The sequence below is a fragment of the Triturus cristatus genome, chromosome 2_2 (genome assembly GCF_964204655.1).
Source record: "Triturus cristatus chromosome 2_2, aTriCri1.1, whole genome shotgun sequence".
Taxonomy (NCBI): Eukaryota; Metazoa; Chordata; class Amphibia; order Caudata; family Salamandridae; genus Triturus; species Triturus cristatus.
Genome location: NC_140582.1, coordinates 1,017,206,557 through 1,017,229,732, shown reverse-complemented (window position 1 = coordinate 1,017,229,732; position 23,176 = coordinate 1,017,206,557). Strand labels below are relative to the sequence as shown.

The following is a 23,176-nucleotide window of genomic DNA, read 5'->3' as shown; positions in this document are numbered from 1 at the left end:
AGTAAATGAGAAGATGTCGAACAGGGTACCTGAGAGAATTCTCTCGGTCTCCGCACAGTGGATCCGTGGGTTGTCTGAGCAGCAGAGTCCCGCCCGTGAATACCGGTGAAGTCCGGGTCGTGTTCACGTGAGGAAGTAACAATGTGAGAAAATAAAAAAGGGACTAATGACGAGTGTAATGAGTAACCAGAAGTGGCCATCTTGTGTTGGGAAGTGTACTCTATCTAATAGAGAGCGGATCTGGAAGTGAAAGAGGATAATTTTAAGAAAGCGTGAAAGGACAAGATGTGGACACCAAAGAAATATTCAGAAAGTGAAACACACCTGTGATCGAAATTGTCAACGTAAAAAAACTGTACACACAAACTTTATGTAAAATGAACAATGTTCTGCCTATTTACAATCTAATAAATGATAATGATCCCGAAGTGACATCCTGCCTATTTACAATGTTGGTCGAAAGAAAGTTCTAACAATGTGTCTAACAGTAAGAACATCACACATATGCAACATACTACTGTTGTAAATACATAGGAGAATGAAAACATGATTATTATCAGTTAACAGAGATAATATTGGTGAAACTCCTACTGGGACATAATATATTGTCACTTAATGGAAAATTGTTGTCCTTACTATAACACAATGTGAGTGTGAGTATAAATGAATTGAGTGAAGAAGTGAAGTGTGCTATGTGTAACATGAGACTCAAAGCTGTTGGAAATAGAATAAGATAATAGTAGAGAACAGTAGTAAAATATGCCAAACTAAGGCTAAAAGCAGAGTTAGAATTAAAATTAAAGCTCTGATGCAAATAAGGACAACCATGTCCCCCCCTTTTTTTTGGAAGGAAGATAGAGGTGCTCACAGAAAGCATGCGAATTCAATTTTGTCATTAAGACCCTTGGGACTTAAGGTATTGAGATGCCGAATCCAAAAGGATTCCCTTTGAACAATGTATTTACTCATGTCACGATCATTATGGGATTTGATAACTTCAATCACACTAAATTTGAGTTGAGCAATCGTGTGGTGTGAATCACACCAATGACTAGCAAGTGGTGAGGATGTAGATCTAGTGCGAATGCGACTTTTATGTTCCGTGATACGAGTACGTAAAGATCTCTCAGTTTTGCCTACATAATATAGGCCACAAGGGCATCGGATGATGTATATGACATTTGAAGTGTTACAATTGGCAGTAAAGTGAAATTTGACCGGCTTACCCGACCAGGGTCAAAAGTGACATTTCCAAAACAGTAATGAAAAATCCACCTTCACTAATAAGCAGGATTTATCACTACTATTCCGTACATACCAAACATGGCAACGCTACTCCTTTCAGATCAGAAATTGCCACGGAACACCTCTTAGAGAATTCCAAATGCAAACTTATGAGAGGAGCAGCCTCATAGCAGTGAAAAAACAAATAGGTTGTTTTTCACTACCAGGACATGCCACACAACAAAGGCACATGGCCTACCTTTTACCTACACAGCACCTTGCCCATAGGGCTACCTAGGGCCTACCTTAGGGGTGACCTACATGTAGTAAAAGGGGAGTTCCAGACTTGGCAAGTAACGTTAAATGCCAAGTCACTATGACAGCATGGAGGCCCTGCAGTTGCAGAGGCCTGAGACAGATTTGAAAGGCTACCTCTGTGATTGGCGCAAGCAGCGCTGCAGGCCCACAAGTAGCATTTAATTTACAGGCCCTGGTTATATGAGATGCCATTGTACAAGAGACTTACAGGTAAATTCAGCGGCGGCGCGTGCAGGTAAGAGCGGTTGGGCCGGGTGGGGGGCGATTTTGATGGAGGATGACGAGGTAAAATAAATTATTTATTTAATCTTCCCTGGTCATCATCCGTCAAAATCCCCCCCACCCGGCCCCACCACTCTAACCTGCACAGGCGGCTGGTTAAATTAAATATGGCAAACAGGTATTGATCGGTCCCAATTATGGTTAGCACTGAACGAACTAGGAATACCACCCTACATACTTAGAACCTTGAGGCGGCTTCATTGTGACACCTTTGCCAAGGTTAGGTGGAATTCCGATGGCAGCCTCACCAATAACATACTGGTTCGGAAAGGCGTGCGACAAGGTTGCGTTCTTGCTCTTACATTATTTACCCTCTACATTAATGGTCTTATTGGTGAACTCTATAATTGTGATAGTGACCCTCCGAAATTGGCAGGCAGCGCAGTGCCATGTCTTCTTTTTGCGGATGACACACTCCTTATTGCCAGAACTCCCTGAGGAATCCAAAACCTTCTAAATAAATTTGCCAAGCTCTGCGAAGAAAAGGGTTTAGAAATAAACTGCTCCAAAACCAAATACATGTCTTTTAATCCCTATAAATCGAGAAAGGGAAAAATCGTGCTGGGCATGCAAGTTTTGGAGCAAGTTAAGTCCTTTGACTACTTGGTAGTTCGCATTAGCGACAGGCTGGATTGGACTCCTCATTTGGAAAAGAGTACCTTGACCCTCCAGCATGTAGACTGTGCCATAGTATGCAGGGCCAGGGCCTCCCCTTACCAGCCCATCTCACCTACCCTAGAACTCCACAGGGCTAAAGCATTAGGAGTAGCCCTATACGGGGCAGAGCTATGGGGGCTGGAAAACCTGAAGGATCTAACCCTCGCAGAAAATAAATTTATCAGAGCCATAATGAACCTGCCAGTAAACACACCACTGTTGCCGCTCAGGTTAGATCTTGGCTTAAAACCTATTGAACATTTTGCAATTCTCAGGGCACTGATCTGGATATGGGCCTGGACAAGTAACACCCAGGTCCCGCTGAAGGAGGCAATGGTTGAATTGCACAAGCAAACAGGTCGAATTAAGTGGTTCAACAATATCAAGGCGTGGTTCATTAAATTAGGGCTGGGCTAGCTCTGAAGAGGAACCTGGGACCATTATTAAATCTATAGCCCCCCTTGTCAAAAAAAGGTTCTGGGGACTGATGGCTTTGGAAAACATAGAATGCACTGCACATGGTACTTTAACAGTGAGGTTTTTTAATGTTAAAGATAGTTTTGGCTTCAAAACTTTCCTGGACGATATTGAACCACCACAGGCATGTGCACTGTATACCCAACTTAGATATGGAACTATTCCCTTAAATGCAAGAAGTTGCTGGGGTAATGCGCTGCCAATCCAATGTGCCCTTCTTGCCACGTGCCCCCGAGACACTTGAGCACTTTATTTTTTGTTGTCCCTCCTATGCTGATTTTAGAAGAACCTGGATAGCTCCTGTCTGTCGTATGCTTTCCATTAGGTGTCCTGCTATTTGCCTGGTGGAGGAGAGCAAAATGTTAAGCAGTCTCTGAACATCGTTGCACCTTTTTAGCTCTTCTTGCTTCTATGTTTGATCCTACTCATTATGTTTTTAAGGGGCCTATAACATTGCATTTTATTGGATATTTTAAAGCACATTCTTTTAACGTAATATGAATTGTTTTTATCATGATGTATTGTTGTTTACAATGTAAATGATCATACTTTTGATCGACTAAAGAATATATATATATATATATATATATTTTTTTTTAAGACAAAGGTAGGAGCACTCACGGGTCTTTTCCTTTGATTTATTGAGCCAGCAGACGCGTTTCAGCATACTTACTTTTCTCAATGTTGGTTTCCTCAAAAAGAAGCACATGACCAGATTTAAATGCATACTGGTTATTTATGATTGGAAGACTGCTTGAATAAGCACAGATGAAAAGTTTGATATTCTAACATTGTTCTGCCAGCATACATTAATTTGTAGAAGTATATATATATATATATATATATATATATATATAGCAAACAGGTGTAGACCAATCTTATAGGAGAGAGCACATACACTTTAGCATGGATCAGAAGTGGTAAAGAGTCCAAAGTCCTAAAGCCAACAAAAGCAGGTCAGAAAAAATACAGGATGAAGGCAAAACGTTTGGGAACAACCCTGCAAAAAGGGCCACGTCCAACAGTAATGAACATTTTTCCCTTTATATAATGGATCTGCTTATAACAGTAAGCATAGTTCAATGTAGAATTACATATGTATAACAACTTCACCTCTATACCCCGAGAAGCATAGTTTTTCATTTCTACTAGAAATGCACTGTCCACATATCTCTCTCTCTTATATATATATATATATATATATATATATATATATATATATATATATATATATATATTACCTACTGGCGGTAGGTAGTTATAGTTAGGACCTAGTTACTATAGGAAAATGGCAACATTCTATTCGCAATAACTTTGGCGCCAATTGATGAATCTTCGTGAAATTTTCAAAACCAATTCTTTGTTGAGATCAGCTCCTATGTTGAAAGTTTGGGGGTGATTCGTCAAGGGGGGGCTGAGAAAAAAAGGAGGTCGAAAAACGTGTTTTTTCAATGTTAATTTCCATAGGAAACTTTAGACAAGGCTACAGGTCGAACGGGTGAACGGAATTACCCCAAATTTGGCAGGGAGAAGGGTCTTGGTCTAGAAAGCACGCTTTTGTTTATTTGGTGTAAATCCATTCAGTAGTTTGTGAGAAATATTGAAATTTTCAGATATCGATATTTGGGAATTCTGCCATCTGATTGGCTGAGGCGTTACGAGCACGAACTTGCTGCTGATTGGCTGCGAGCGCTGCGAGCGTTTGCAACTAGGAAGTGTTGGCCGCCATTTTGTGATTCCGTTGAAGCGAGTAAGGGGGAAAAAGGGCAAAAAATGTGGGAAAGAGGAGGGTAGGAGCACTGTAACCTCTGTGGGGTATTTAGGGTGTGCTATAGAGGGGGTGCGAAGCGAACTACTCATACCTACTAGTATGAAAGTGCTGGGTACGGAAATTAAGTAAGTTATTGCGTAGTCTGATGCTGCTAAGGTGAGCTGCTGTGGAAGTCGGGGATGATAGACCGAACTCCTGAGGCGGAAAGCCGGGAGCAACGAACGAGCACACAGAAATCTGTATTTTATGGTGTATTATTTGTGTACTTTTAAAAATTAAACCTTTGGCAACACTCTCGCTACTTCCCCTCCCCCGCACAGCCGATCTGAACGCTGTTGCGGGCCGCCATTCACTGCCACGTCATTCTGGGGAAGCCTGGTCAGGCGACGCCCCCTTCATCACGGGCCACGCCCCCCCCGCCTTATAACGCGACAATTCACAGGCGCCGGCAGATAGACCGAACTCCTGAGGCGGAAAGCCGGGAGCAACGCACGAGCACGCAGAAATCTGTATTTTATGGTGTATTATTTGTGTACTTTTAAAAATTAAACCTTTGGCAACACTCTCGCTACTTCCCCTCCCCCGCACAGCCGATCTGAACGCTGTTGCGGGCCGCCATTCACTGCCACGTCATTCTGGGGAAGCCTGGTCAGGCCACGCCCCCTTCATCACGGGCCACGCCCCCCCGCCTTATAACGCGCCAATTCACAGGCGCCGGCAGATAGACCGAACTCCTGAGGCGGAAAGCCGGGAGCAACGAACGAGCACGCAGAAATCTGTATTTTATGGTGTATTATTTGTGTACTTTTAAAAATTAAACCTTTGGCAACACTCTCGCTACTTCCCCTCCCCCGCACAGCCGATCTGAACGCTGTTGCGGGCCGACATTCACTGCCACGTCATTCTGGGGAAGCCTGGTCAGGCCACGCCCCCTTCATCACGGGCCACGCCCCTTCCTGCTCTTCACTTACATAAACCATGTGCCTCCCACGGCCGCGCAGCGGACGGGCGCAGCGGGCGCGCCGGAGGCGCGCCGAAGGCGCGCCAAAGACAAGCCCGTCTGCGCCCGTCCGCGCCAGGACGGGCCTGAGGGCATGCCATCCCGCTTTGCCTATTACATATTCCCCCAAGCACTCAGGGACTTTCAGCACACTGCAATTTCACCACCTCCTATGGCTTTACATCGCATTATGTCGGCGGGCCTCATGCGCCCCAACCAACCCCTCCTCAAAGGCTGCACACCCCGAGCATTGGTACCAGCGAGCACCACATTCCTCAAGGTATCTTACCTTAACACCCGCTCACTGGTGAAGCACTCTGAGGATATTTTTATCCTGTTAACTAGCTCGAACCCCGATATGCTTTTACTCACAGAAACATGGCTCACATCAGAGTCCATGCCGGACATCCTGGCAGCCCTCCCCCCCGATTACTACATCCTCTGTGCAGACCGCCCTGGCGACCGGCCTGGTGGTGGGGTGGCGGCCATTATTTCTAAGCGCCTTAAATCCATATCTTCATACTCCCTTCCTCTACCTGAGGTGGAGAACCTAATTATTAACGTGCAGACGGATGTTGATCCCCTCACTCTTCTTTTACTATATCGGCCCCCATATCCCATGCCATCCTTTTCCGCCACTCTTAGTGAACAACTATCCTCCCTTCTTATATCGCATTCCCATCTCGCCATTTTCGGCGACCTGAATTACTGGTTCGGCGACAGCCACGCCGGCTCTCATGCCACGGAGATTTTTGAGACGCTTAAAAGCCTGAACCTTGTCCAACACGTCTTCCAACCTACTCATATCAAGGGACACGTCTTGGACCAGATCTGGACCTGCAACCTGGAGCTGTCCCCACCAGACATACGTCCGTGTGCCTGGTCCGACCATCATTTGGTAGACACTATCATCACGGTTGCTGCTCAGACCCCCGCTCCCTTGATGGCCGGCGGCCATGCCCGTAAATGGAGCTCATATGACTCCCAGGGATTTCTAACTGCCCTGGCTGACTCCTCCCCGGTGATTTCTGACTCCACCGACATGGACGGGCTGGAACAAAAAGTGGCCACCTGGCTCGAGTCGGCCAGCGATTTGTTTGCCCCTCTGGTCAAATTTCCCTGTACCAAACACAGGAACTCTCACAGGTGGTTCTCCGACGACCTCAAAGCCCGGAAACTTAAAACACGCCAGCTGGAACTCATCTGGAGACACGATTATTCTGACCTAGCCAAACAATCTTATCTGACCGCTCGTAAAGAATTTAAAATAGCTATTCGCTTAGCTAAAACCGAACACTTCGCCAGTAGGATATCTCAGGCAGCTAATAAATCTAAGGAGGTGTTCAGAGTTATGAACGAGTTAACCACAGATGATAGGACCCTACCAGCCCAGACTCCCACGCAGGAGGCCTGCGACACCTTGAACTCGTACTTTCTAGAAAAAATTTCCACTATCAAAAAATCCATTTCCTCACTCCACCAACTGCCACTACTGGATAACTGCCTCAATAATCCCCTGTCCTTCACTTCTTTCCCGGTTCTAGACTCCTCTTCTTTGGCGGAACTAGCCACTCGCGTAAAATCTGGCTCCCCAAATGACTGCTGCCCGCCGTCCGTTCTGCGGAACATATGTCTTAATCTACCTGACAGTATTCTACATCTACTTAATAGCTCCCTCAGCAGCGGCATTTGCCCCACTTCCCTCAAGGAAGCTATCCGTGTACCCTTACTAAAAAAACCTGGCGCCGACATGACGGAGCCATCGAACTACCGCCCCATCTCTCTTCTCCCCTATTTTTCTAAACTCATGGAGGCCCATGTCACTCGCTGCCTGTCCGGGTTTATTGAATCCTCCGGCTATCTTGCACCTACCCAGGCTGGCTTCAGACCCGCCCCTTCTACAGAAGCTGTTATTCTGGCAGTCCTTGACACACTCAGAGGCAACGCGGACGCGGGAAACCCCCAAGCCCTCGTCTTACTGGATTTATCGTCCGCGTTCGACACCGTGGACCATGACATCCTTCTCCACCGTGTCGGACAGGCGGGCATCCAGGGCGTTGCTCTCGAGTGGGTCAGGTCTTTCCTCACAGGGAGAACACAGGCGGTCCACCTTGGTCCTTACACTGCGAAAAATCTCTCACATCCTGTGGTGTCCCCCAAGGCTCTTCCCTCTCCCCGCTCCTCTTTAATCTTTACCTCCGGCCACTCATTCAATCGCTTCTGAAATGGGACATCGTCACCTATAACTATGCTGACGATCTCCAAATCATTTTCCCCCTTAATTCACCTAATGCCATCACAACTTTTCATGGAGCCATGACCCATATCCAACTCTGGATGAACCAGAACCAATTAAAGTTGAACCCCGGTAAAACTGAGCTCCTACTTCCCGGACTCAGTGTCACCTACTGGGGTCCACAGTTCTGGCCTCCGGAGTTTGGCTCCCCCCCCGTCCCAGCAAAATCAGTAAAAAGTCTGGGTGTCATTATCGACACCGAGCTTTCTCTTAGTGCTCAGGTGGGAGCGGTGGTTTCCTCCTGTATGTTCCAACTTCGGAGGATCCGCAAAATCCGCCACCTTCTCCCCCCGGCAGCACTCACCCAAACTGTCATTTCGCTGGTACTCTCCCGTTTGGATTTTTCCAATGCCATCTACCACGGTTTGCCACAATACCTGACTCAACGCCTTCAAATCGTTCAGAACCAGGCTGCCCGCCTGATCCATGGAACACCCAGATGGCAATCAGCTAAACCTTTGCTTACGAACCTGCATTGGCTCCCGGTTGAGCGAAGGGCTGCCTTTAAGGTGGCTTGTCTCACCTTTAAGGCACTTCATTGCCCTTCCCCTGCTTTCCTAAAATCTACCATCCGCCCTTACTGCCCCACACGTAATCTTCGATCCGCCCACCGCGACTTGCTGATCACCCCCAGGAGCAAAACTAAGAGATTCGGCGGACGCCGGTTCTCTCACCTAGCCCCCGGGCTCTGGAACCTCCTCCCTTTCTCTATTAAATCTTGCTCCTCTTTTCTCAAATTTAGGAAAATGCTAAAAACTTACTTCTTTCCCACCCCCACGTAGACTCTGTTCCTCTACCTCCCCCTCACTTTGTTCTGTCTACCAGCGCCAGGAAGCTTCGGTGTCAGTGCGTTTTATAAGCAACACTTAACTTAACATGAAAGCGTGAGCCTAAACTGTGTGTTTTATGGTGTTAAGTCATGTGCCCTGGCCGCTGCAGCACACCTGTGGAAGTAGTGTCAGCATGTGTTTATACCTACTAGGATGAACTACTGACTCCTACTGGTTTGAAAGTTTGGGGTACATGTGAGGGATTGTCTAGAGTCTCATGGTGCTAAGCTGAGGTGCTGCCGGAGTCGGGGATGAAAGCGTGAGTCCAAACTGTGTGTCATATGCTGTGAAGTCATGTGCTCTGGCCGCTGTGCCACATCTGTCAAGTAGTGTCAGTATGTAGTTATACCTACTCGGAGGAACTTTTGTTTTGAACATTGTAACTTGTGTATGGTGCTTAGGGGGTGTTATACAGGGAGTGCGAAGGTAAATTTGTGCGTATCAAATCAATACGGTATTTGTAAGGCGCAAACTACTCACCCCTATGGGTCTGAAAGCCCTCGAGGCCGGCGTGGAAATTATGTGAGCTATTAAGTGAGCTATTGCCCAGAGTCACATGGTGCTGAGCTGAGGTGCCCAAAGGTGTCCTTCATAAGCATTTCCAAACCTACCCCAGTCAATGTGCCTAGGTCATTTCCACCACAATGCACAATCATGAGGTCAGGGTGTGGAAGATGCAAAGAGGTTTTAACCAAAGGTAGCAATTGGTGCAACTTCAATCTTCTCTGTTTAAACCATTTAATGTCCACATTTTGTAAACCTAGGTCTAAGTCAATATGTCTGTGTTCTGCATACCTCTTGCACCTGAAAATGTAGCTATGTCCTACGATCCACATTAGCATTTTGAAGGTATGGTTGGAAGGTATGGAAAGATGTCTGTAGCTCATGCAGTTCCTTGGTAGAATAAGAGATATGTTTAAAGATGGGGAAGTACTTTTTTTTGCCATACAAAACGATACGTGATTGGGAGTTGAAAAGCATTCTTTATTAAAAGTAGGGTGCACATTCGTTTTGTAGAAAAGCATCTTTGTGATTTGTTAAGAAAAAGCAGTTTCAACGTGGAGTACATATCATAGGATAAAATTTGCTCAACTGAACCACAGCTGCTACTTGCATTTGGAAGACACTGTTCGAACTTAAAACAATCGTGAACTTTTAACCAGCACGTGCCGTTAAATGTTCGAGAAAATGCTGCAAAAAAATATTGTTAAGTTTAAAAAAATTGATGAACTTTTAACCTGCACGTGTTGTAGAAGTTCTAGAAAGTGTGTTGATAGAATACGTTGCACTTCTGAATTCTATGTGTTGTTGAATATTTAAAAAATGGTTTATATGGAAAATTAAAAAGAAACCAATAGAGAGAAGTTTTGAAACCTAAAAGAATCAAGGAACTATTCTAATTTGTTCTTTAAATGTGTTTATGTGTGGAGCAACAAAATTATAGACACAACAGCACCAGGAAGAGGAAGAACTGAGCAGTGTATCTCGTCAAGATCCAGCACTTGACGCACTATTCCCAATCAATATAAATACATGAGAGTTCTTAATTGATTTGGTGTGTACCTCAGTGTAATTTAATACGGGATTTTAGTATTTATAATAAATCGTAAAAGGTGCACCTCGTGTCTTTTTGTAAGGGAACGGCTAGTCTGCATTTCATTATCAGCACTTTAATGGAAGTAAAGTTGAGATAAATCTAACACACTATTCAGAAGTTGGTGTAAACTGCAGACATCAGCAGTATTCCCACGATAAGCGCCCCAAGATTTAACACCATGGTGGACTCCATCAAATAACAGTAATAAGAACAAGAAAGAGTCACACAGCAGTGAAGAGAACAACCAAAAACGTTATTAATTTTTTTTTTAACACTTTATTTTTTTATAAATATATATGTAAACGATAAACGAAAAACTGTTTGCAAAATTAACATATATATAAATGATAAACTAAAACATAATGTAACAAAAATAATAGAAAACAAGAAGGCGGAACACTCCTCTGGGGACCATGGATGTCGACGCCAGGGCCTGGAAAATAAAGCACAAAATAAGGACGTGTGTAATGGGCATATCAAAGGAGAGAGGCACAGAGAAGGAAAAAAAAGCCAGAGAGAAAAAGAGAGGGAAAGAAAGAAAGGGAGTGAGAAAGGGAGAACGAAGAAAGAGAGTTAGAGAGAGCGAGAAAGAAAGAGAGAGAGAGAGAGAGAGAGAGACACTGCCGCCTCTGCGCATCCATGAGCAAATAATTACCTGGTGCCACCGGAGTGTGCAGCAGTGGGCATTCCACGTGCCCGTCAAAACTCATCCCAGATATGTCTTTGAGTCCTGAGTATTGAATGGCGGAGACCACATCAGGTGCTTGGCGGATCGCACAGATGTCGCGGAGTCCTGAGTCATGAATGGCGGAGACCACATCATCTTCTCCACGGCCCGGCAGATCTCACACATGTTGCTGAGTCTTGAGTCATCAATAGCGGAGACCACATCAGCTTTTGGGGCTGCTAAGCCTGTGGAAGTTAAGTTCGTGCCACGTGGTGGTAGGCCCCTGATGGCCATATGAGCTTCGGGTGGCACTAACCCTGTGCATCTGAAGTCCATGCCAAGGGGGTGGTAGGCCCCTGATGGCTATACAGATCAGGGTGCGACTAACCTTCTGCGCAACTTTTCAAAGACTCTGTATGGGTGAGGCATGTGGAGCGTCCGCCATCTAGTCAGGACCGGCAATAAAGGATGTGACGTTGTCGATCTATAATATGTGCGTGGTCACATTTCCTGTGACGCATGTGCCGGATGGGTGTGGTGTGTATGCAAACCTTCCCTGAGGGAGTGGCCATGAGATGTTGAGAACTAGACCACTGGCCTGCACACCAACAGCGAGTACGCCTGCGACAGGTAGCTATGTGGGGCCAACGTCGGAACGTAATCGCAATGGTGTGGCGTGGCGTGGCGTATGACGGAATAGGGCAGGGATAGCTACAATAACATGGACGGCTCGTAGTACTGCATCAGTAAGTCAAGCGTACGGGCCGCAGCTGGCCCTCTGCGAGCCTGGGTGCGAACTGTTTATAACTCACACTACATAAGCATTGAAAAACCATTTTGTGATTCAGTCCGTCAGCTGGCATTTGTCCGAGGCATTTGTGAAAACATATCAGAGTTCTTTCTGTGATAGATACCCGTTTGACACTGCCTCTCCCCACATCAGCAGGTAACACACCCTCTTCCCACATTACCATCATACCCCCAACAACCTTCTTGGGCCTGGAAGTGTCCCTGTGCGGTTGGACAAAGAAGAATCTTAGTCATGTATAGATTTACATATAAAAAAAATGTATTTAAAGAAAAGAACAACAAATAAGACTGAAGGGAGTCTGGTGCTGTGGTCGCTGCCACGAAGTTGGGGTCACTGCCATTCAGGACTCAGGACACAGTTACACATGTGGGATCGGCTTGTGTTAACGAGGGTTAGTGGGACTACGTGTCACCGGCCTTGCATATCGAAATATGCGTCACTGATCGAAGGGAGTGTGGTGCTGTAGTCGGTGCCACGGACTTGGGGTCACTGCCACTCAGGACTCAGGACACAGTTACATATGTGGGATTGGCTTGTGTTAAAGAGGGTTAGTGGCACCAGAAGTATTGAGGCTGTATGAGCCTGTAATGATGCTTGGTGTGGACGGGCCACACTGGGAGCAATGTGTCTTGGCTACTGGACTGCATCATGTGGAATCAGGGCTCTATCTGACTTGTGAGGCGTGCTGACAGTAGTGTAGGCCAGAGGAAGCGGTGAGCAAGGGCCCACAGCCACATGCATACGTTGGTGGCACCACCGGCCTGCGTAGTGGAGGTTCAGTGGCACCACGTGTCGCCAGCCTTCCATATGCAAATACCCCTCACTAATCGAAGGGAGTGTGATGCTGTGGTCGCAGTTGCGAAGTTCGGGTCACTGACGTTCAGGACTCAGGACACAGTTACACATGTGGGATCGGTTTGTGTTGAACATGGTTAGTGGCACCACGTGCTGTTTTCCTTGCACATGGAAGTATGCCTCACTGATGAGAGGGGGTCTGGTGCTGTGGTCACTGCCACAGACTTGGGGTCACTGCCATTCAGGACTCCAGACACAGTTACACATGTGGGATCGGCTTGTGTTAAATAGGGTTAGTGGGACTACGTGTTGCTGGCCTTGCATATGGAAATATGTCTAACTGATCAAAGAGTATGCTGCTGTGGTCGCTGCCATGGACTTGGGGTCACTGCCATTCAGGACACAGGACACAGTTACACATGTGGGATCGGCTTGTTTTAAAGAGGGTTAGTGGGACTTGGTGTCGCCGGCCTTGCATATCGAAATATGCCTCACTGATCGAAGGGAGTCTGGTGCTGTGGTCGCTGGCATGTACTTGGGGTCGCTGCCATTCAGGACTCAGGACACAGTTACACATGTGGGATCGGCTTGTGTTGGACAGTGTTAGTTGGCACCATGCGTCCAAAATTCAAATTGTGAGGTCTGCTGCCCTAAGTGTAGACTGCTGAGTGTTCATTTGTACTTGAAAATTAATTTGGTCATTGTACTAAAGCTATAACTGATATAAAAAATGTTCAAGAAGAAAGGATACTAAAAGGATATTATGTAGATTTGAGGCCTGTAATAGTTACTTGCCTTGTGGACTCTGTAGTTAATGAATGAAGAAATAATTTTCATTGTGAGCTCTACTGAGTGCAGTGTAGGCGTATGATGAAAAGATGAAATAAGTATAGAATACATGACAAAGTGTTGTATTTTCTGAGTACAATCTTGTTAGAAATTAGCATTTAAAATTGGAATTGCGAGCTGTACTGCCTGTAGTGTAGACTGCTATTCCATGTTAGTTTGCATTTGATGATTAATTTGGTCATTGTAGTAAAGCTATAACTGAAATTAAAAAGAAAATATTCTTGAAGCGAGGATACTAAAAGGATAATATGTAGGGTGTAGGACTGTGATAGTTAGTTGCCTACTGGAGTCTGTAGCTGCATATGGAAATACCCCTCATAGATCAAAGGGAGTGTGGTGCTGTGGTCGCTGCCACGGACTTGGGGTGACTGCCATTCAGGACTCAGGACACAGTTATACATGTGGGATCGGCTTGTGTTGACCGGAGTTATTGGCACCACGTGTTGCCGGCCTTGCATATCGAAATATGCCTAACTAATCAGAGGGAGTATGCTGCTGCGGTCGCTGCAATGAACTTGGGGTCACTGCCATTCAGGACTCAGGACACAGTTCCACATGTGGGATTGTTCAGCTTGTGTTGAACAGAGTTATTCGCACCACGTGTCGCCGCCGTTGCATTTGGAAATATGCCTAACTAATCAGAGGGAGTATGCTGCTGCGGTCGCTGCAATGAACTTGGGGTCACTGCCATTCAGGACTCAGGACACAGTTCCAGATGTGGGATTGTTCAGCTTGTGTTGAACAGAGTTATTCTCACCACGTGTCGCCGCCGTTGCATATGGAAATATGCCTCACTGATCAAAGGGAGTCTGGTGCTGTGGTTGTCTCACGGAGTTAGGGTCACTACCATTCAGGACTTAGGACACAGTTCCACATGTGGGATCAGCTTGTGTTGAAGACGGTTAGTGGCACCATTTGTCACCGGTCTTCCACAGTGTAGGCCAGAGGTAGCGGTGAGCAAGGGCCCACAGCCACGTGCATACGTTGGTGGCCCCACCGGTCTGCGTAGTGCAGGTTCAGTGGCACTACGTGTCGCCGGCCTTCCATATGGAAATACCCCTCACTGATCGAAAGGAGTCTGGTGCTGTGGTTGCTGCAATTCAGGACTCAGGACACACTTACACATGTGGGATCGGCTTTGGTTGAACAGGGTTAGTTGGCACCACGTGTCGTCGGTCTTCCACAGTGTAGGCCGGAGGCAGCGGTCAGCAAAGACCCACAGGCAGGTGACGTTGACTTGAGCTGCACAGATTGGGAGCATGTGGTCTTCTTAACCCATTATAGTGTCTTACACAATTTGCGTTGCTACTAATCTTGAATTGTGAACCGTGTAACCCCAGTGTAGGGTGGAGGCAGCGGTCAGGATGGGCGCACAGCTACGTGGCGATGATTTATGGTGCAGTAAGTTAGTAGCACCTGAAGCACACAGCGTGTGTGCACCGTGCGATGATGCGTGGTCTGGGCAGGTCGCACTGAAAGCAAAGTGTCTTGCGAACTGGACTGCGACATCTGCAATCGCCACTGCATCTGAATTGTGAGCGCTGCTGTCCACAGTGTAGATCGAAGGCAGTAGTTGGTACAGACATAAGTCTGCGGTGCTGTGCCGCTGGGTTCACAGGGGGCCTGTGTCGAGGAGTCCCGTGGTTATGGCGGCAGCCACGTGCCAGGGTGAGGGCTGCCACTGTGACAGACTCGTTGGTCTTCCCTCAAGTGAACCATGCCTAGGGCCTGGCCTATTTATTCATACTGCTACGCTGGAGTGGCGTACGTTGGAGCAGCCCACTCCGCTTCCGCTTCCAGGGGGGTCAACACAGCTACATGACCGAGATCTTCCCCACTGCCTGAGGTAACATGGTTGCGTCCACTGTCCACTACAAGTATCAACAGTATATCTCCACATTGAGAGATTTGTGCTTTGCATAGTGAGGTCTGTGCAGCACATCAGCGTTACACTAGGCATTTTGTGCTTCATTGTTGAAGGGTGACTTGCCTCCTTCATATATAGTTGGTTGCCACATCTCCCAACATTCAGCTATTGTGTGGCTGAGGGGCATGGTGTTTTGGGAAGGTCCGTTGTCCTGTTTTGCGCTGCCTTGGTGGTAGTAGGGGGGGTTTTGGTGCGGGGAGGAGGTTCTGGTGGTGGTGGCGCTGGGTGTTGTGGTCTTGTTGCGTGTTGGACCTGCATGATCAGTAGCTCTATCACGTGTTGGTCTTTAGATGTGGCTGTGAGTTGGGTCCAATTCACGGAGTAGATAGTCGACCTCCTTATACCAGTTAAAGGTTGATGTTAATTTGTTACTGCTGACTCGGCTTATCGCCTGCTTTTTGGATTGCATTGCAGATTTGGCTGGTCGTTGAAAATATGGGGAAGTGGTGTTTTCGTGGTTTTTTTGCACAGGAACGCCTACTTTGCATTTCATTAGCGTTAGTTGTGGCTCTCGTTTGTGGCGATTTTGTTGGCGTAAGGTATCGATGGAAGAGTGGTGAGATTTTCAGTTTTCACCAAGTAAAGAATGGGTTGACAATTAAAAAACACAGAAAAAAAGATAGGTTTAATGAACATTATAATTAGAAATTAGCATTTAAAAAACCTTTGAAATTCACTGAAAAAACCATAGGTTTCAGGGATGTTATAGTTAGTTGGACATTTCACTCATAGAAAAGCAAAGAAATTACCCTGTTATAGGTAGTTGAGCTAACTATAACTCGCGCCCCCGCAATGCACTGCTGATGACGTCACATATTACATCATTCATTACATGGTCAGTGACATCACTGATGGCATCTCAAATGACATCACGAGGTGATGGTCCCTGGGGCAGTGTGGGGAGGGGCAGGAGCCCCCCCACACATTGTTTAGTTCTATGTAACCCCTGGGAGGTAACGGTCCTCGGGCTTGGGGGCGCAGGCTCGGGGTTTGGGGGGCCTGCGAGGCCCCCGCTCATTATTATGGAATGCTCCGGGGAGGTGACGTCCCAGCAGCAGCATGGGGCAGGAGACACCCACGCTTATTTTATATTAAAAGCCCCGGGTATGTGGCGGTGCCCAGGGCTACGGGGGGGCACATGCCCCTGCACATTAATATCAAAGCCCCGGAGAGGTGGGGGATCCTGGGGCTGCGGCGGGCCTCGCGGGCCCCCGCATAACACTAACACATTGCCCCTGGGACCTGGCTCACCCGGGGTTTAAAAGCAACAAATTTCAGCGGGATTCGCACACTGTACGCAAATCCCACGAAACTTTAAAAAAAAGTCCCAGTGGGACATCCTGACCAGGCCTAGGGGGTGAGGGTGTTTCTACGCTGCCCCCTTTTCTTTTCTATCATTTTCTTCCCTTTTAGCTTGTGACTCGGTTCAACCGAGTCACAAGATGGCTGCCAACACTTCTTGGTTTGGAGTGATGGCAGTTAATCAGAATGAAGCTTGCGATCGGTAGGGTTCGCAGATCCACCGCAGTCACCAGGTATATAATTGTTTTTATTTTTGAATTTTTTAGGAACTACTAAATGGATTTACACCATTTAAAGCAAAGAGTGCACTCTGGACAAAGAAATACCTCTAATTCCGTTCAGCAGTTCGGACCGTGACAAACGTTTCCTATGGAAATTAACATGGAGAAAAGGTGTTTTGTGACCCCCTTTATTTTTGGCCCCCGCTTGACGAATCACCCCAAACTTTTTACGACAGGAGCTGACCTGAGTGGTCTATTAGTTTTGAAACTTTTGCGAAGATTTGTCAAACGGCGTCAAAGATATTAACTAAAGAAAAAACACTTTTCCTATGGAAACTAGGTCCTAACTATAACTACCTACTGGCTACCGCCAATAGGTAATATATATATATATATATATATATATATATATATATATATATATATATAAATATATAAATATCCATATATACATATATATTACCTAGTTGAGGTCGTCACTAGTTTGTTATAGGTCTGCTTTTCCATAGAAATATTTTTTTGGGATTTGCTTATAACATTGGCCCCGTTTGATGAATCTTCACAAAAAGTCCCAAAGCATTAATCCACCTCATCTCCTTCATAGAAAGTTTCATGGAGATCTGTCAAGCAGGGACCTAGAATATAGGGGTGTCCCAAAATGCAAAATCCCCATGCATTTTCTATAGACTTATCAGACAAGGCTACTGAAAAATCTGCTGAACGGAATTATGCCAAATTTGGAAGAAAGCCAGATCTTGGTCCTCAGATTGTGCTTTTTCAGAATTGTTGTAAATCCATTCAGTAGTTTAAAAAAAATTTGAGTAAAAAATAATTGTATCTTTTGACAGTTGTGTCCGCGAGAGTCCTGAGAGACTCTCGTGGAAGATCCAATTTAAAAATAGAGCATGCTGATTGGCCCACAGAGCTTTATTTCCCTTGGGCCATTCTGCTTCGGTGAGAGTCAGACTTTTGCGAGAGCGAACACTCTGATTGACGACCAGCAACATGGGGAGGCTGCATGGCTACCTCCCACACCTGGGGCTGAAATTTAAGAAAATGGCGAGAGTGTCTGCGTCGTCTACCTTCCTGAGTCTTGAGAGGCCCCATGCTCCGGGCTGGCTCAGATGCTATCTCTTGGGGAGCCACCCCCTGGGGCATACCAATTTCCCTGCCACAGAAGTGCCAAGCTGGAGCAAACACCAAGTCTGCTCCCAGCAGGTAGGAGCTTAAAAAATACTCCCACCCAGTGGGAGCAGACCTTTGATCTGTTTCCCTGACTGTAGTGATGCGGCAAGGGAAACGGCTCGAAATATTGCTCCCACCTGGAGGGAGCAGCATTAGGAGCTGCTCCCTACAGGCGGTAGCAACATCGGCTCCTGCTGTATGTGGGGAGCCAGCTGGGGCCGTAGGTGCCTAGGAACTACCACTGCAACCCCAAACAACAGTATGGTGGGTGCCCTGGGTGACAAATCAGGTTCTAACATTTCTCAGGTGTGTGTTTTCTGTGAAGCTCTACACCCTATACGTTATAGTCAAACTTTCTTGTGTGGCAATGAAAACTGTACAAGCCTATTGGTTCAATGTGCCTGATGGTTTACCACAAGAGCTGTTTCCTTGATGGCCCACTACACCAGTATTCAGTTTATATTGTTCATATTGATCAACCGCATTTACATCATCACTTTCTGTTAAGACTAAGCACCAGGCCATCCTTTGAGGTAACAGTTCACTCTACAAATATTTTATATTCATTCATTCGTGCTGCATGGATGCGCTTAAAAAGCCACTCAGCACAGACTTCACAACACAGATTACACTTTAAAATTAGCTGGAAATTCAAGAACTGCATTAATTACGTGGTAGTTTAAGTGCAGTCAAACTCTGTGTGTGCCTTGAATTCTATCACCTATTTCCCCTCACCACTCTAAAAGAGCCTGTTTTACGTGATTTTTACAATATTTATATATTTCTGGTGGTAGCATCAGTAATGGGTTAAATGTGGTTAAACCTCTGATAAGTAGCTATTCTATTACAAACAATGACACTTGAAAAGTCAAACAAGCTTGCAACAAACAGTGGAAAAATGTTCCATTAAACTATTTTCCAGTCACACCTACGATCTTTTTTTTTTTTTTTGCTATTCTCACAACTATCAGCAAAGATGAGTCAAATGTTTGAAAACAAGGACGACAGCGAGTGCTTAATTTGAGCCGGTGGTTGCCGGTGGAGGGTGCCAGAACGTATTTTTGGGAACTGGCACTTATTTTCCCCAATCCAGGGAAAAACACACATATCGATAAGACTGAGGATGAGAAAGATAGCAAAGCTGTCACAAAAGGAAAATGCAGGGACCTGCAACAGTAAGATAAGGGGGCTGGAAGAGTCTGGTAGTAGATTAAAGAGGCATGAGGTGGATTTCCAGTTGTTATGTGCAGCAATCTTTATTTGCTCTGGCCGCGAGCTTTTGAGCAGCTCTGCGGGAACCAGCACTCTTTCTTTTACAAATTAAGCACTGACAATAGCTAACTTCTCTTATGCACAGAGCACTAAGTCATGTCAGGAATCTCATTTATCTGAAAACCTCAGTGGCTGTCCAGTGTGCATATATTTCATATCTGGGCTACCTAATGTGCACAGACATAACCTATCTCTAGCCAATGTGTGTACATCTATCTTCTGGGCTAAACAATGGGCCTATATACAACCTCTCAGCTAGTCACTGTGCATAGTGCAAGTGTCTATACCCTATGATAGACAACATGCATAAAGTTGGCTTCTGAAATAGCCAATGTTAACATGGAAATCGATGCATTCATCGATGAATATGTCCATAATAACAGAATCGCCCGTGGTGAACTCCACATCAACCTTGACTCGCAAATATGTAGTCAAGCCGGCCCTGAGACCAAGGCCCGGGATTGAGGTTTGATAAGTCACAGTTGGGAGGGTACGAAGCTGGAAGGCAAAACACTCGGGCAGAAAAATCTTGATCAATCCCATGGATAGGCACAGTAACATTACAATGGTCAAGGGAGATTGCCCGAATAAAGCACACATGGTCACAGGGGATACGCACGCTCCAAAAACATCATAAATGTCAGATTTCACACAATTTAGGAACACATAGACAATCAGGACCTAGCACACGTAGTGATTACTTGCTCCTCATACCAGACATCTGGATACATTATCTACTGGCCACATTGTGTCCACGCGAGATTGAGACCCACCTGTGGTAACCATTAGATGATTATTTTATGACACCATAGTCACCAACTAACATTTCTCACCATATACGGTACACCGGAAACTTTTATAACCTACCATGTTTTGTATTAAAGAAGGGCACAGACTTATTGTAAATTGAGACAGTCCTCATACCGTGTACCTGAAACTGTTCTCCCGGCTGTAATGTTTATTTAAACAAACTGTTCATGTTTTGCCAAATGCCTCTTGTCTTTTGTTTTTTAAGGGATTTCAAACTCAAGTAACACCAACAAGTGTATATTTATGTGGCACCAGCAAACTGAACCAACCCCTGTTATCTCAAACACTAAACACAGTGAGGTAAGGCTATTTGCAATTACTATGGGGCACATTTATCAAGAAGTCACATGGTGCAGGAAGTGACCTTGCTGCACTGCGTGATAGGGAAAGGGCAGGAATGCGCTGTATTTAACATTATACGGTGCATTGCTGTCTTTTCCTTGCGCTGGTGCACAATGTGCTGCCTAGCACCAAAGTAGGCACCCTTGCACCATCATGCAAGGGTGCCTGTGTTGTATGCAGGATTGTTTTTGTGCAGGAAGGATTCCCTTCCTGCACAAAAACAATCCCCCTGAAGCATTTTCCACAAGGTGGCCTTGGGTGGCTTGATATATATAATTAGTAGTTGCATCGCTCTTGCACCCCGTTTATTTGATAAATATGACCCTATATATTTATTGACATTGAACGTTCCCATTCTGCCAAATAGCCTGCAGTTTCTGCCTCTAACTTTGCTCATATATCTTTTGATCAGAAAGTATTTTAAAAGTGGTTTAGAATGAACTATCATTAATCCTTCATTTATTCACTGAAGTGTAATTACCATTCTATTAGAAACTGTGTAAAGTTATGTTTGATTCATAGGGGTTTGCACCAATAATATAAAGAACACATTATTGAGTCCACACAGCGATTCAAATATTTTGTCTATGCCCTGTATGAAAAATACCCCTGTGTTCTTACCCTGTGCTGGTAGTGTAGGCCTGGCCCAGCAGGCAGTCTTCAGGGGGGGCTTCTGGGTCAAACCAAAACTCAGCAAAACATTTACTTCTTTCTGATTCTGGAGCTGCTGCTCGCTCAAATCCATAATCACTAAGAGAAGAGAAGGAACGAGAAATCAACTTGCACATAAAGTCAAGTAGAAGTTCTGCGATTTTGCAGCGTTTACTGGGTTTTGATTAAAAGGTGGTGCAAAGTCATCACAGATGGTGTTTCTGGTGCTGTTTGATTTTGGCTCCACACTTTGGAGAATCCAGCACCAAAATCCATCCATCCACTGAAAAAATCAAAGGTTAAAGTAACGTTATAGTTAGGTGAATTTCTCAGTGACAACATTAACATTATGAAGTTAAAAAAACACAGAAATTCAGCAGTTATCTTTTGCAGCACTAACTATAATTTTCACCCGTACCATGCAACGCTTATGATATGTGACATCACACATGGCATGTTCTATGACATCATTTATGACATCACTAATGACATCTCAAATATAGTCACTCATGGGTACATATCGCTGGCTTGTTAGGGACAACTACTCCAGGGAATGAACATAGGAAAATCAGGAAAGTGAGTCAAATACAGGTATGTCAATAATCAGAGTCTGAGTGAGGCTTCACTTGAGTTCTAAAATTGTTGCAAACCCTAGCTAGTTTTCGAAGATTTGTGAAATTGTCTAATTCAAACGGACCTGAAGATTTCCAACTAGCCTTAATTCATCAGCAGCACCATAATAATTGTGCATGACAGGCTTCTGAATGGTCATTGCAGGGGCGTAACACAGGCCCCCACAGCCCCAGCGGTGTGGGGGGGCCCTGCGCTCCAAGGGCCCCCTTGGCGTCCGCGCAGCCAGCACATTAAAACATGTGGCTACCAAATACATAGAAACGCGATATTAAGGCCGCCCTCACGCTCTTTGGTGCGGACTTAATTTCATTATTGCCAATGCTAACCTTTCAGCAAAGCACAGACATGTGCTTCTCTGGCAGCTGCAGCGTGTGCGACAGACTGCTCTACTTTGTGCAGTTCACTGCTGCTCTGCCCTGGTACTTAATTTCTTAAAGTTTGCATGAAATGTCATCAACCAGGCTGGGCTCCGTGGCTATCGCTGGCTTTTGCACTGCGGCGGCAGTCACGTGATGTCATGACGTCACAGGGCTGCAACATCATCCATTTGCCTGCACGAGCGGGGCGGCAGTTAAGATTCTGAAGTTAAGTTTTGCAGCCTGCCGCTGCGTTAGCCGACAGTAATAATCATGCCTCCCGAACCCTGTGCCGCCAGTGCCTCTAATCATGATGCCCCCCGTGCTACCAGTGCCTTGCATCATGATGCACCACGCCTCCCCCACAGGACCGGACTACTGAAGACTGGTCGTCGACGCGGGCTCAGTTGCTATCAGGTCTGTAATATCCGACCTCCTTGGATGGATTGCAAATACATTTAATTTTACAGACTCAGCCTGAACCTGTAATCTAATTATGCAATTTTTAGAAGCAAATTTTTCATTCTGCTTGTGCTCACATCACCAATCGTGTAGGCTGTTGATATTATGGTTACATATTTGTTTAAATACTCTTCAAGTTTCTCGTTGTTAAAATTAGTGTGATTTCTGATATTTATGTATAGGTTTCCCTCGCCTTTGCTTGATTTTTCTCACTAGAAAGTGTCACTCATAGTTGTTGAATGTCACTCATAATTTCACTGAAATTATAAAAATGTCACACATAGCAATATGAAACCTTGGCAGCTATGCCTTGCCCGGTGTTCTGCCGCCCGCTCGCACCTGCCACTGAAGCTGCAGGCCAGGCCTCAGGTGAGTGGCCTGTCGCCTACACATTCTCAAGTTTGAAAAGTTTTCTCACACTTCATAATTTTCAACCTCCAT

General features: G+C 45.6%; 1 protein-coding gene across 5 annotated transcripts in view; it reads right to left on the bottom strand.

Moving 5' to 3' along the window:
- The window catches only part of SORCS2 (sortilin related VPS10 domain containing receptor 2), a 2,262,720-nt gene that overhangs the window by 198,926 nt on the left and 2,040,618 nt on the right, over positions 1 to 23,176 (bottom strand). For all 5 annotated transcript variants that reach the window (XM_085642460.1, XM_085642463.1, XM_085642464.1 and 2 more), the window contains exon 17: positions 21,255 to 21,383. In XM_085642460.1, the coding sequence (XP_085498586.1) occupies positions 21,255 to 21,383 (129 nt within the window). The remainder of the gene's footprint in view (positions 1 to 21,254; positions 21,384 to 23,176) is intronic.